The sequence below is a fragment of the Leucoraja erinacea genome, chromosome 22 (assembly GCF_028641065.1).
Source record: "Leucoraja erinacea ecotype New England chromosome 22, Leri_hhj_1, whole genome shotgun sequence".
NCBI lineage: Eukaryota > Metazoa > Chordata > Chondrichthyes > Rajiformes > Rajidae > Leucoraja > Leucoraja erinaceus.
The window spans coordinates 22133875-22150052 of record NC_073398.1 but is presented as its reverse complement, the minus strand read 5'-3'; the positions used below and the strand labels follow the sequence as shown (position 1 = coordinate 22150052).

At 41.6% G+C, this 16178-nt stretch overlaps 1 protein-coding gene across 4 annotated transcripts in view; it reads right to left on the bottom strand.

The window, feature by feature from the left end:
• The window catches only part of sema3c (sema domain, immunoglobulin domain (Ig), short basic domain, secreted, (semaphorin) 3C), a 217888-nt gene that overhangs the window by 77105 nt on the left and 124605 nt on the right, over positions 1-16178 (bottom strand). For all 4 annotated transcript variants that reach the window (XM_055653098.1, XM_055653099.1, XM_055653100.1 and 1 more), the window contains one exon: positions 11454-11591. In XM_055653098.1, coding sequence (XP_055509073.1) covers positions 11454-11556 — 103 coding nt within the window. In that variant the 5' untranslated portion in view covers positions 11557-11591. The remainder of the gene's footprint in view (positions 1-11453; positions 11592-16178) is intronic.

The window sequence follows — 16178 nt, the reverse complement described above, 5'->3', positions numbered from 1 at the left end:
TATGTGCTACGTCCTTACAGTTGGCCGTACCCATAACCTTCTGAAGTAGGGGGTCAGTGCATTACTGGTTAAGCCACAGCTGACATTCAGCTGTCAGAAGAACACGGATATATGGCTTCTAAAGGGGACTGATAAGGTCTGGCCCATGAGGTTTGCTTACTGATAAATAGTCCAACTACTTGAAGAAAAGGAATGAAGTAAGGGAAAACTGAGGGTACTGAATTGGAGGACAAACAATTTTAATTGAACACAAAAGTTTAAAAAAATTAGTTCCATGTATTTTTCCGGTCAAGTGCGTTGCAATTCCAGTTAGCAAGGAACAAAGTCATATCTCCTCCATCTGACATTTTAGGTGTGAAATAGTTACAACACAAAAAACTAATAAATATTTTCATGTATTGAATCATATGTAAATATATACGGTAGTTATGTTTCAACAGAGTTAAAGGAAAACATTACATTCCTGCATTATAATCCACAGAAAAATAATGAACCATTTCACGATCCTGTCAAGGCATGGGCAGACATGTCAACTATTTGATAATAATTACGTTGATGGCCCATTTGTGGAAGGAGGAAACCAGTGGCTTGGTGGAAGGAGGAAAAATTTACCAGAACAAATCCATATTCTTTCTCATTGCCCTTTTGCATTTTAAAAACCTACCTGATCCGGTTCCCCATCTCACTCGAGGGGTAGAAAGATAAACAATGCTGCAATCCATCGTATATATTGTTCCCTCTCAGCTTGTACTGAATTTCTACATCTGGGATACAGACTCAGTCAATAGGCACATTTATTCGTCACCTGAGTTACGATCTACATTAGTACTCCTCATATCAACAAATAAACTAACTGTGCTGCTTGCCAGGAAGAAACCACCAGATGCATTTTCCATTAGAAACATTAACATCCTGTATTCCAATGCCAGGCTGCATGAAGCTTCGAAAAAGGCAGTGAAGGGCCATACAGGAAACAAATATCAGTAAGGAGAAAAATAAACAATCTATCTTGCGTTACTTGAAATGACATGCACAAAGACCAACGTTAAGAGAGATCTTGATGCTGGTCAATTCCTACCACCAACAGTTAGGCAGGTCCATGGATAGGATATGTTTAGAGGAATATGGGCTATTAAATGCAGGTAGGTGGGACTAGTGTAGATAGGACATGTTGGTCAGTGTGCGGAAGTACAAAAGGAGATTGATAATCTGATTGAATGGTGCCAGAACAACAATCATTCTCTCAATGTTAGCAAGGCCAAGGAGCTGATTGTTGACTTCATCAAGAGTGAGTCAACAGCTTCAAGTTCCTGGGTGTGCATATCTCTGATGATCTATACTTGCTGAATATATTGGTACAATCATGAATAAAGTCCATCAATGCTCTACTTGCTGAGAAGATTGAGGAGATTCTTGAGTGTGTCACCGGATAATTTATTAAATTTATGCAGGTGTACAGTAGAGAACATGTTGACTGGTCTGGTTCAGTAAATTGAAAGCCCAGGAATGAAGGAGGCTGCAAAAAGTGAGAGACATTGCCTGTTCCATCATGGGTGTTGACCGATCCACCTCCAAGGGATTTACAGGGGGTGCTGCCTCAGAGGAGTGCTAATATCATCATAGACCCACAGGGGTGGGTGATTGCAACCTTCACGTGGTCTGCCCTGTTTCAACGAATGCAATCAACCTGGCGTGCACAAGATCAAATAGAACAAGTTGGCCTACAACTTTAGGCTGTGCACGCCATACGCAAGAAGAAGAAGATAGACCCACACAACCCGAGTCATGCTCTCATTTTGCTACTGCCATCAGGGAGAAAGCGCAGGAACTCGTGAACCATCACCTCCAGGTTCTCTTGCTGGTACATGTGACAATTAAACACTCTTGACACACTTGGTTTGGTTGATTTCTGAAAATTATGAATGTTTTTTTCATGTGTCTTTGCATTACTCAAACTCACATAAGCAGATTTTTCAGATAATATTTTGTACTATTTTCACCATGCCCATGACGTACTTTACCCTATAAAGATGTTAAATCTACTGTGTATCAGTTCTACTGGATAATTTTCTAGTTCTAATTTTACTACTTGACATATTCTTCCCAAATTTTAATGAATTCACATTTTAAAATATGTCAAAGAATGATATGATATTGCATCTTGTTTTCATACAGTCTGAAAAAATAATTAATGGATGTGTTTTTAAAAATCATTGTACTTGCTAATTTCCTGTAATTTCCTCTGTATCACATGTGCCTTCCCGTAGCTGAGTGTACCGCTGTGTTCTCAGGGAGAATGAATCCCTTGTGTAAAGCTGGGCAGTCACTGGATGTAACATTGTGCAGACTGTGGAGGAGGAAGTTCTTTAACAATACACTGACTTCTTAATCTTCTGAACTATGTTAACCTTTGCTTTTGTGCTTGCAACCGAGATCCCTTTCCATTGACAAGTTAGAACTTGTGTGAAGGCATTGACACTAAAGGCCCTTTGAATGACTTCTACAATCAAGAGCTGAACATTGTTATAATGGTACACAACGCAACTAATCCTGTTTACGGGGGGGGGGGGGGGGGGGGGGGGGGGGGGGGGGGGGGCACAGTGACGCAGCAGTAGAGTTGCTGCCTTACTGCGCTTTCAGCACCAGGGACCCAGGTTCGATCCCTACTGTCTGTATGGAATTTGGTGCTGTCTGTCTGGATTGTGACTGTGTGAGTTTTCTCTGAGATCTGGTTTCCACACACACTCCAAAGACGTACAGGTATGTAGGTTAATTGGCTTTGTATAAATGTAATTGTAAATTGTCCCTAAGGTAGTGTTAATATGCGGGGATCGCTGGTCAGCATGGACTCGGTGGGCCAAAGGGCTTGTTTCCACGCTGTGTCTCTGAACTAAACTAAATTAAACATATTCCCAAGTCGGTGATATCTGTATGATTCTGGTACCAACAATGATCAACTGGAGATCTGTAAAGTGCCCAATAAAATGCTTGTAAAAGCAGCATGTGTATATGTTTGTTTGAAGTTCCTTTGCACATTATTTATGTAGATATCAAACTATTAACCATATAATGTACAGAGAGGGCTTCACTATAAAAGAAAAAAGTTTTAACTAAATATGACAATTATAGGCTGCTCATGCCTGCTCCACTATATAATAATATTACATTATGCATTTAACCACTATTCCCATATTCTCCTATTTCTTTAGTATTTTGAAATGTATTCCTTTGATATCACTCAATACTGAATGCCCACAGTACTCTAGGAGATGAAATTCCCAAATGTTACTTAATAGGAGAAATTTCTCCTCATCGGAGCTGAAAGGCAATTTCTTATTCTGAGACCCTGGCTCCTTATTTGAGACCTCTGTCTAGAGGTAACCCTGCGTCTATCCTATGAATTCCATGAAGAACTTTATATGCTTCAAACCTTACACAATAGCAGCTTATAAAATGTTCTAATTGCTAGATCTACCCTAACGTTCGGCGATCCATTGAAAAGATGAACAATGATCTCTGAAAATCATAGCAGTCCTTTCTTCCACTATTTCATAAAAGATATTCTGCCCTTTCCTACCAAAATAACGACATTTCTCCACATTGGATTTATGCCCAAGCAGTTAAGCTGACAATTCCCCTTTATAACTTCATTGCCTCTTCCTCATGGTTAATGAGGGTCTGTAACATAGAAATCTTGGAAGGTAGACAAAAGTGCTGGAGAAACTCAGCGGGTGCAGCAGCATCTATGGAGCGAAGGAAATAGGCAACATTTCGGGCCGAAATCCTTCTTCAGACTGATTGATTCAGCATACACAGTCCCTTCATGGATAAAGAATACAAGCACCAGAAACTCAAGCACTGACCTTTGTGACTCTTCAGTGGACACAAGCTGCCAAACCAAATATTATCCGTTTTTACTCATTCTCCATTCCTCATACCAGCCACGGCGGGCATCCAATCCCATTAACCTGAATTTTATTAAATTATCCTTTGAAAACCACTCTATGAAATGCCTCTTAAAAATCTATAGTGCATCCAGTTCTTCCATTGTCTACAGTTTCTACTGAGTATGTGAAAGCCAATTGGCCCTTTCATAAATCTACAATAATCATTCCCAATTGCATTATGATTTTCTTCAAGTCCTATTATCAAAAAAAATACTTTCAATGGGATCCCCACTATTGATGTCAGGCTAACCAGCCAATGGATCCTTGCTTTCGCTCTCAATCCCGTCTTGAGTAATATTATTAAAATTTGGGCAAATCTGTAAGTCGAAACAATGCATCTGTTATATTTGGAGCCACTTCAGAAATTGGGCATTGAGAACTATGGATCTATTTTTAGGTTCAATTGTTCTTCATCCATATTTCTTCACCTGTAATAATTTATTTCAGCTTCGTTCCTCTTGGCTCTTGGATTTTTATTATTTGCAGATTTTGTTTTGTTTCCTCCCACTCTCTTTCATGTGTCCCCACCATGATGGGCATTCATATCTCAGCCAGGACTCCTGAAAATACTTCTCTAGCTTCCCACAGGGTCATTAGATATAACTGGTCAAGCCTGGGAGATGTAGCTACCTTCATACACCTTAGGACATTCAGCACCTCCTTGACTGTACCTTGGACTGCCCCCAGGCAATCATCATTAACTTTCCCCTACAAGTTTCACAGTCTTCGCCTGGACCTACCAGAACTCCCAGTTGCCAAACACTTTAATTACCCTTCCCATTCCCACACTGATCTTTCTGTCCTAGGCCTCCTCCATTGTAAGAGTGAGGCCAAATGCAAATTGGAGGAACAGCATCTCATATTTTGCTTGGGCAACGGCATAAATATTGATTTCTCTAACTTTAAGTCACCCTGCATTCCCTCTCTCTCCATCCCTTCCCCGCCCAAGTCATACCAGCTTCAAAGTCGCCTTGTTGAGCTTCATTGTCTGTTCTCGTTCTCATCTAGGCCACAATGGCCTGTTTCCTTTATCATTGTTACTTTTTTGCATATCTTTCATTCATTGGTTCTATATCTCTCTACATCACTTTCTATATTTCTCGTTTCGCTTTCCCCTGACTCTCAGTCTGAATAAAGTCTCAACCCAAAACGTCACCTATTCCTTTTCTCCAGAGATGCTGTTTGACCTGCTGAGTTACTCCAGCTTTTTGTGTCCATCCATAATCTTCATGTTTTACTTTGGGATAAAAACACAGACCCTATCCTGCAAAATGCTTTGATTCTCTGTTCCCACTGAAGCATTGCAGACCCTATTCTGTTGTAGCCTGTGGCCCCAGTCATTTTCACATAGTAGTGTAGAAATAAGTGCATATAAAACAGCTGGTTTTACTGTATCTTGGCTTAATAATTGACTTAGTTTTAAATTGGGGCTACTTTGTGGAGTATTTTAACTTCAGCCCAGGGAACTGTCAAATGATACATGTATGAATGAGACTATTATCCTCCAACCATAAGAAAACACTAGCTCTTGGGGCCTGGTGGAATCAAAGGATATGGGAGAAGGCAGGCACGGGTTACTGATTGGGGATGATCAGCCATGATCACTTGCTAGCTCGAAGAGGCAAATGGCCTCCTCCTGTACCTATTTTCTATGTTTCTATGTTTCAAAGGGTGAAACTTTAAGAATCGTGTCCAGTTCTGTACTTTGTTTGATTTAGGTTGCAAGCAGGAAATCCATAAAAGTTTAAGTCTCTACATGGTCTTGCTCAAGGGTAATTATTTTTAAATTGCCTTCACCTTTCTGTGACAATCCACTCTATTCTCAGAAACACAGGAAAAGGCCATTTAACTGAAACATATATTTATAAATATCATCTCAGGGTACCCTAGATGCACATTGATGGCTTCAAAACAACCAACTCCTTCATGAGATAGAAATGTCAAAACATTAATATAACATATCAAAGAACTGGCAAGTTCTGCATCTCAAGCCCCAGAACTAGCATTCCATCTAAAACAAATCAAAGGATCTGGGGTTAGTGCAGGAATGTGGTGCTGAGGTGAAAGATCAGCCATGATCTTATTGAATGGTGAAATAGGCACGAACTGCCAAACATTTTACTCCTGCTTCTAATTCTGATTATGTTCTTATGTTCAGTTTGATATACATTGCCAATAATGAAATATGTGCAAAAGCGTTCAACGTTTAACGTTTCAAATAAGTGTTAGAGCACAGGGGAGTTATACAAAGCTGAATCTGCAAACCACCAAAAATACTGCGGGTGCTAGGAATCTGAAATAAAAACGGAAAATGTTGCAAGTACTTAACAGGTCAGGCACGTCTGTCTGGTGGGTTCAGTGACCCCGATGAAAGGCCAGAGATTTGTAACATTAACTCTCTTTCTCTTTTCATGGATGATGCCCGGTCTGCCTTGTTTGTATTTTATTTCTGAATCCACAAACTGCTTGATTGTCTGAAGTTATACAGTTTATTTCTTAACAGTGTAATGGAATAGGTCAGTTGATTGTGATCTGTGGCTGAGGGCCATAATGCCATTGCGTTCACTCGAATTGTTCAGTACCAGAGAAGCTGTCGAATATTGCAGCATGCTTCTTATCTTGTCAATTGGCAGTGGGGATATGCACTGCACACATTAAGCACTTGCATATCAGATAAGCTCATTCATTTTTCCCCCTTCAGACATGTGCCAACTCTTATGGAGGCTGTGCAAGTACTCCTTCATTAAAGGCACATGTTTCGCGTCGACCCACAATTGCTGATAAGTTTGCCCTCTTAAGCTGTAATGGGAGATTTAATTGATTAATGGAGAAACTGAGTTAAAACATTGTGTAGTTTGTATGACCCTTGATCCCTTCTTCTAATTTAATGTTTGCACAGAAATCAAACATGTGCAGTACAATGACAAAGGCCCTCAGAAAAATAAAGAGACATATTAATGTAATGCAAATCTATTTAGTCGTGGAATTTGAAGTAATACTGGGGCCACCATTTGATGGGGGTATAAATGCTCCATCAGAAAATTACTAAGAGCTCAGAAACTAAGAGGGGGCAGAGGGTACTGGTTTAAAAAAAATCATGCATCCCGTTGACCCAATACTAATGTCCAATGTTTAATAAGGACAGCTCTAAAGTCCATTTGAAACAGTTCTAGCTGAAAAACCAGGAGAGTTTGATATTTATGCAATATGTGCATTTAGGGTAATTTTACAGAATAGTCGCAAGATAAAAGTTCAGGGGGAGGACACTTCAATCTCTCCCTTTCCCTTCGCAACCCCAACTAGACTGAAAACCATTTCAGTTCTGTGCTGCAGTGGGAAGTTTGAAGTTGATTTGATGTGAAAATGTATCCAACTGTCTGAAAGTTCTGTTGGTGACGTGTCTGCTTACTGCACCTTTGCTCGTGGCATATCGTTCAATGATACTATTGTACACATCACTGATTCTATCTGCAAGCAATTTTAACAGTGACAATCACACCAGATCATGTCCCCTCTTCTCTGCGTTCACTGGCACTCGTGAATGTTGTAGTTTACAGATCATCAGCTGTATAATAGTATAGTTTAATTGTACTTCACTGAAATTAGTAAATTGTATAGTAATTGTATTTAATAGTGTAACTTTATTAAATGTTCATCATAGTTAAAAATTTGAGGCCGTCCAGCCCTTTGGATGTACTGGCTCTGCTTATGGCTGCTTCACATATCTTTCCCCTTGTCCCCATGTCTCAAGATATTTAGAAAATACTGTTATCTGTTATCCGTCACCACTTCAGGTTGAGTTTATTCCGTGCAATTCGCTATGATAAGAGACTTTTCCTGCTGGCTTTACAGGTCCATGTTATTAACCTTCAATAACAGAAGCTCACTCCCTCCCCCCAAACAACCCACCCCAAAATAAGCAGACGGCTCAGACTGCAAAGTTCCGCTGCATCCATTTGACACAGAAAATGCACTAGAATTAAGTTAGGCTCTGTGTGGTCAAAGATCATATACCATGGGGAGGTTTACAAGTTAACAAAGCTGTGCACCCATATCCCTACTGTTCTTTTGTAAGTATTTTGGAACTGGGTTTCACGAACAAGATTTCAACCCTTATGCAACCGGTGTAGTAAACTGCAAGTATCTCCAGCTTCACCTGGAACAGGGCCAGATGCCCACAGAAGCCTTGGTACCCACTGGCAGCTTGGTTTATGATGTTAAGTCAAGAGTTGTGGCCCCTGGAGGTGGCATTGCCACGCTGAAGCAAGGGATATCTCACGCTGTTCCTCACTGAAATGCAGCTCAGACAACAGAGTGAAAATGAACTCCTGCTGACAGCCCTTCCTACCCCTGTTCTTCCAATGATCTGGCACCTGCTCATTCCCCAGTAACATTCCTCTCCAGAGGGAATGCCAAGTATTGTCCCATGTTAGGGATACACTGGCTTACTGGAAGCTTGAGGTCAGGGCCAAAGTCTTCATTGCCATTCATGCAATCTATTATAGAATTCAGCAACCATAAAGAACATGGATGGAATTGCAGCACCACTCGTCACAAATCAATAAACAATTAATCCACACGGAGTGGATGGTCTCTTTCAATATTGCCAGTGGATGGTCTTTTTTGCTCATGTACGTGTTCAGTGCGTGAAGTTAAGGAGAGGTGTCATCGAGAATGTGAAGCTGCAATTTTGTAACACCCCCATTGAATGATTTGGCTATTCTGTACATTTCCAGATTCCAGCTTGGAAAACACCAATATTCTCACAGCAGGACTCACATTAGACTTGTTAACCGTCATTGGTGTCCAGTTGGTGTCTGTAGCTGTAAACAACAAGCAATATGGAGGTGGAATTTGAAGCCTGCCTCTCCTCATCTTAGCCAGCCCCATCCCAGGGGATGCCTGGCGGAGGCAGTGCCTACCTCATTCAGCAATCTGTAAACTTCGATGAAATCGGACAAGTCCAGGACAATACCGACCAATGATTCATTAACAGATGACTTGTGCCTTTTATCATGCTGTTTTCTTTTACATGTTTAGACTTGCCAGCTCAAATTCCTCCCACTTGACTCAACAACTGGTTCTTGCCATTTACAGGTTTACACCGACCCAGGTCTCCCTTCAGGAGCTTAACTCCTCCAGTGTAAAGTGATTCGAGCCAAAAGGCAGCAACTCTCCACGAGACATAGGTGCACCTCTGAATGCTCAGCTGTGTTTGCTCTGAGGATGCAGATATCACTGTCCATGCGGGTTTTAATTACCTTTGCCTCATTGCCCAGGAACTGAGGAGGCAGTGAGCAATAGCTCACAGTGATAGGTCTGCAGGCAGATGTAAGCCAGTGAGCAGGAAGGCAGATTTCCTTCTCCAAGGGCCATTTCAAGGATACTTTGAGAGACGTTTGTCATATTTTGTCTAATACAGAAGACAGGAATATTTTATAATCCTTCAAAATTCACTCATGTAAATTATAGCTACCAAATATAATTGATTAAAGAAAGTATTATTCCTGCATTTAAGCGACTTCCTCGCACAATGGAGTAATCTTTATGGTAACAACCCTGGTTCTGAGTCTTACTTGATCCAATGATGAGTGGACACCAGAAATTTGGCTCTGACTTCTGCCTTCTTGTTTTCAATGAGTGCCCCAACCCCATTTCCCCATCTCTCTCCAACCTACTCCCAATCTTGCATTTAGGTTAGTTACAGATATTTAGTAGCCTTGGGCTCACCGAGTCCATGCCGAGAAGCGATACCCGCTCACTAACACTATCCTACAAGCACGAGGGACAATTTACAATTTAACCAAGCCATTTAGCCTACAAACCTCTATGACTTTGGAGTGTGGAAGGAAACTGGAGCACCCAGAGAAAACTCATGCAGGTCACGGGGAGAATGTACAAACTCCGTACAGACAGCACCTGCAGTCAGGATCAAACCCGGGTCTCTGGTGCTGTAAGGCAGCAACTCTACGACTGCGCCACCCTTGAGAATTTGAATCTGTAATGGGAGTGCCCAAATCCTCGCAGTGTACAGGACGAGTTGGTGTAAAGATAGTTCTGGTTACAGAAAGAGCAATCATCTTTTAGCTTAGCAAAGTGTATGAACCTTTAAATTCTACCTTCGCTTTCAAGAACTTCAAATTGCATTTGTAAATCAAAGAAAATATGCATGCGAATGTGCCCCTTTGCCTTAATATTTTCAACTTCCTGCATCTATTGCATCTTCTTCAGCACAAGATTGAAATCGGCCGATCACACCGACTTGTTCAGGCTCTGCCAATGTCATGACACCTTGCAGTTAAGAGCAATCACTTTCTCCATCCCTCTCCCCCAAGGTTGAGCCTTTCTCCTTCGGATAACCTAGTACTGACAAAATTGGCTTGAAACAAACGGAGAAATTGTTGAGAGAAAAGCCATTTATAACCTGGATCTGAACTTCTGCATTCTCCCTCCCTTTTGAGAAGTTGATGTTTTATTCTGCCAATTTCAGGTCACTAAATGTAGGCTGTTCCAATAATTGCTGTGCCAGACTTATAAAACCACTCAGATACCATTTGATGTCCGGGTGGAAAAAAATAAAACATCATTAGTATGTCATAAAAAAATATAAATTGCTACTCAGTCACTTTTAAACTACATTCAGTTGAGATATTCCATTCTACCTCCTAATGTTAGTTTGTTGCACATAATAAAATCTCCAGATATACAGTCAGCACCATCTTATTAAGTGAATATAAAGCACAAAGTGGATTTAATATAAAAGGCTAAAATATTGAAACACTTCAGATGGACAATTATGTTTTACTATTTTGGAAATTCCTCATTAACACCAGACTGAAAAAGCCCATCAGCTCATTGTACTGCACTAGATGATCTCAACTCAATGTCTTGAGCAAAAAGGAATTCATGACCTTTCCCATTCTCCATCACATCTCAGCATTACTTATCAATTTCTATTTCACAATAGTTTAGCACGGTGGCACAGCGGTAGAGTTGCTGCCTTACAGCACCGGACACCCGGGTTCGATCCCGACTTCAGGTGTTTAAGAAAGAACTGCAGATGTTGGAAAAATCGAAGGGAGACAAAAATGCTGGAGAAAATGCTGGAGGCAGCATCTATGTAGTTGCCTCACCCGCTGAGTTTCTCCAGCAGTTTTGTCTACCTCCGACTACAGGTGTTGTCTGTACAGAGTTTGTACGTTCTCCCCGTGACCGTGTGGGTTTTCTCCGAGATCTTCGCTTTCCTCCCACACTCCAAAGATGCACAGGTTTGTAGGTTAGCTGCCTTGGTATAGGTGTAAATTGTCCCGAGTGCGTGTAGGATAGGGTTATTGTGCATGAATCGCTAGCCGGTGTAGACTCGGATGGCCGAAGGGCCTGTATCCGTGCTGTATCTCTAAACTAAACTAAAATATTTTTGTTTAACGGTCAGAAAGTCCTGATAAAAGATTGTAAAGATAGTTAACAGTTCTGAACATAGAAAGTGTTATATTTTGTTGCACTTACCGTTAGATGTGAGATACACTCGAGGCAAAGTCTGTGGCAGGCCAAAGACTTTGCTGGACTCCAGAAAGGTCCCGAGAACCACGAGAAGAAATAATTTTATCATTTTTTAGCTCTGATTGTTAGTTCAGCCAAAATGATCTGCAGGAAAATGAAGACAGAAATTGTTACATTGATTTTATTTACAATATATCACCCAAATGACATTGGGCTTTGATGTGGTGCAGCAGTAGAGTTGCTGACTCGCATTGGAAACGTTAATACTTGTGTTAATCTACTAAAAAGTGCTGCGTTTCCAAAAAACATTGCTTGACTTCAGCTGTAATCAGATTGAGACGGTATGAAATGTCATGAACATGTTCATTTTCCCACAAATGCATTATCCCATCAACAATCTCCAAGAACATTTTTATTGCCTCAGGAGCTCGCTAAGCTTCCAAACAAAAAGATAAGATGATAAAAAAATCTGGAGATGCAATAAGATGCACGGTTAAAATGGATTCAAATAATAAAATGGTTCTCTTCACTCCTATAATATTGTGTCGCTCTGGTTTATGGCTGAACTTCATGCCACCTCTGGATTTTCCACCTTGGTCATGTTAACATTCTGCTTGTATTATTGTGAGATTACCTCCCCAGATATTAGTTTTCTCTGCATATTGAGAGATTTCATTCCCAGGAATAATCAATGATTGCATCAATCGCAGGAAGGGTGAGATAGTGTAAGTGAAGATTTCACATTGTAGTTCAACATAGAGATAGGCTATTCACCCCATCGTCTATTCCACCACTCAGTACATTACCATCTGTTCCATACCACCACTTATTTCCCTGTAACCTCTCTCACAAGGACATCAGGGCAGTTTACAGTGGGCAAATTAACCTGTCAAACATATGTCTTTGGGATGTGGGAGGAAACTGCAGCAGCAAGAGAAACCGGGAGAACAAGCAAACTCCACGCAAACAGCTCCCGGGGTCAGGATTGAACCCTGTTCCATGGAGCTGTGAGGCTGCAATACTAATTACCACTCCACAGTATCTTCTTGTGAAACGCTTTCTAGTTTCCTTGCTTTGAGGACCACTAATCCCCTTTGAAACTGAGCCTGGTACATCAAACTATAGCCTGCTTCAGTCAACCTACAACCTGGCTAAGATTTGTTATGAACGTAGGTGGATTCCATGTTTGTGCCAATTGGTCAATATGAGCACCAGCTCTTAGAAATATGTGCTTATACGAGAGAAATTTCTTTAAAATAATCATGTGTTTTGTAAAACATACATTAACTGATAATGTCAATAAATCAATGGTAAAGAAGAAGCTGTGAAACAAACAGGAAAGATACGGATTCATCTGAATCATCTCTACTGTAGGTAGCAAATAAATGTGTTAAGATTGGATTCCTAGTTCATCATAAATGGGCGATTTGATGCGTGAACATTGGGCTTTCATTGAAGGCAACATATGGCAAGCAGATTTAAAAGCTGCTATTGTGATTCAAAGTCGTAATTTACAACTCAATATCCGATTACAACCATTTGTCACTCACGGAAAGCATGCAAGGTGAATGCTTTACAAATATTCATTCCAGTATGTAAAACCTTCGATCAATTTTAAACCCAGCCTTCATCACCAAATTCTTCAATATCGCTTCAAAATGACCAACACAATTTCTAGCTTTCCATCTCCAAGACATTCTCATTGCATGTTGCAAATCACAACATCATTCAGTTTGCACTGGTGTTGATGTTAGTGGGGAAATATACTATACCAGCATTCATTTGTAAAATAGATTTGGGCATCATGGGGCTATTTCTAGGATCCTGAGCTTTCAATAGGAGCAGGTGGTACAGGTCAACAGTGCTGCTCTGGTTTTGTAATCAATACTCCATTGGGACTACATGGTCACACAATTCTCTCTCACACAATTACATTCCTAGCATCACAAAGCCTTAATATAACTTTGCCGACAGCAGAGTTTTATTTCTACTACAAACTCTCAGTGAACACAATGACAAAGTGAAAGGCAGCACCAAAGTTGAAAGCACAGATTAGACTGAAGATTGACGTAAAAGGATAGGAAGCTTGTTTTAGTAATCTCATGGTAATTTTTGACACCACCATAAAACCACAGATGGTTGGGAGTGTGTTCCAAAGCTCTGCTATTATCTTGCAGCACAGATTGCATTACAACGTTTATTAAAACTCCTCCGATCCCAAGAGTACATTAAAACATGAATATGTTCATTCAGCTTTTTTTGAATATAACTCCACTCGCACCTTTATTTGGACAAATCTCCACCAAAGGTTTCCCCATGTTCATGCTGTTAAGTTTTTCTTTTTAATAAATAATCAAAGCAAAACACTGAAATACTAAATATTTGAAATAAAAAGCGACAGTGCTGGAAAACGCAGCAGGTCAGGCAGAATCTGTGGGGGGAGAACAGAGCTTCAGATTATTAGCTTTGCATCAAAATTCATTGTTTCTATTTGCAAATGACCACATAAAGTTGTTGGGTTGGCCATTCACCTTCACCTTCAATACCAAGTTACAAATCACTACCCTGAACCAGGTTTTGCAGGGGACAGGTCAGTGAAGCTAATAACAAGTTAATTTACTTCCATATCACTGCAAATGGAAATCAGCTTTACTGAGGAATCCTGGCGACTGCGCAGGACTGGCAGCTTTCTGTAGACCTGGTGAAACAGCTGAAGTTCCCACAACACATTGCCACGACCACCCCGAGGCCAGACATCCTCATGGTCTCAGAGGTGACCAAAAACATCGTCTTGTTGGAACTGACAATGCCGTGGGAGGATCGTCTGGATGAGGCCCACGAGAGGAAGAAAAGCAAGTACGAAGAGCTAGTCATAGACTGCCATAAGCAGGGCTGGAAGGCAAGGTGTATGCCCATCGAGGTTGGCTGCAGAGGTTTTGCAGGGCAATTGCCCTACAAAGCCTTGAGTGCACTGGGCATCAACGGAGTGGCGAGGAGAAGGGCCATCAAGAACACCACAGAGGCAGCGGAGAAGGCCTCGAGATGGCTCTGGATCAGGAGAGGAGGTCCATGGGGAGGAGCGAATGCCACCTGAACACATCGTGGTCTGATCAACCACGTCTGGGTCGCCTGGGTGAGGGTGTCTGATGTTGAAAGACCCGAAACACCCAATGACCACAGGTTACATCACTGATCATGTGTTCAGGAGCATCAATAGATGTATTCATTTTAATCAATCTGCAGTCAGTTTCTGGGGAGCCGACACTGGGAGCGGCTCCCCATTGATTTCAAAGGCGGAGACTAGCCAAGAGGAAGTGAGGTAAGCATTTAGCCTTTTTAAAGCAATTTGGCACTGTTTAAAGTATTTGAAGGGTTCTATGCTTAAAATGTTTAAAACGTTTTACAAAAAATCATATGAGGTGTTTCTAATGTGAGACATGCATCCTTCAACAGTCCAGGCTAGGTCAGGGGCTGTGGGTTACAATGGTTGTAGAGGTGGAGCTTGCATAGGCCACCACATGGTCTCTTGTTTATGTCTCAGGGCACCTCCATGAAGAATTGAGCTTTTGCTCCACGTGTCCCCACTAGGGGCAGTGCTTCAGATACCGGCACTGTTTTCACCAAGATCAGCGGTTTAGTACAGGGCAAATACTCGCTGGCATAGTCTGTGACAAAGGGAAGGAGAGATATGAAATGTTGACCTATATGGAATTGAATTAATTTAGTTTTAGTTTTTAGTTTTAGAGATACAGCGTGGAAACAGGCCCTTCGGCCCACCGGGTCCGTGCCGACCAGCGATCCCTGCACATTAACACAACCCTACACCCACTTGGGACAATTTTTACATTTACCAAGACAATTAACCTACAAATCTGTACGTCTTTGGAGTGTGGGAGGAAACCAAAGATCTCGGGGAAAACCCAAGCAGGTGACGGGGGGAACGTACAAACTCCGTTCAGACAACACCCGGAGTCGGGATCGAACCCGGGTATCCGGTGCTGCATTCGCTGTAAAGCAGCAACTCTACCGCTGCATCACTGCATTGAAGGTTTTGCTGACAATCCAGGTAGAGACGAGCTCAGAGTTACCTTCTTCATTTTGCCAGAGTCTACAGGTAGAGCATTGCCTAAATGTCGTGAAGTTGTGCAGCATAAAATAGACCACAACTAATCTTGAATCACACTCTGCCTCAGGATGTATCCATAATGGTCTACAGCAACAGATGAATCAGACTGACAGATTGTTGGGCCTCAGGCTTTCAGCCATCTGTCCTGCTCGAGATGCTCAGTCACCTGCCATGGGAATGTTAACTTACTTCACACAACCTCGAGATACAGTATGCTCCTAATACGTCATTACTATAAAGTACTCGGCTTGTGTGGGAAGCTTGGGAAGGAACTGTTGGGGCCCCAGCAGAAACAGTCAAACTATCTTTAGCCACAGTTTAGAAATGTTTAAGACGTATTTAGGCAGGGTCATGGATAGGACAGATTTAGAGCAATATGGGCCACACACAGCCAGGTGGGACTAATGTAGGAGGGACATGTTGGTCAGTGTGGGCAAGGTGGGCTGAAGGGCCTGTGTCCATGCTGTACGACTCACACAGGATGTACCTGAAGATTGGGGTGGCTCATGTTGTACCTTTATTTAAGAGCTGCAAGGACAAGCCGGGAACTACAGGTTGGTCGCCCACTGGTTGGCAAGTTACTAGCATGGATGAATGGGGCAAAG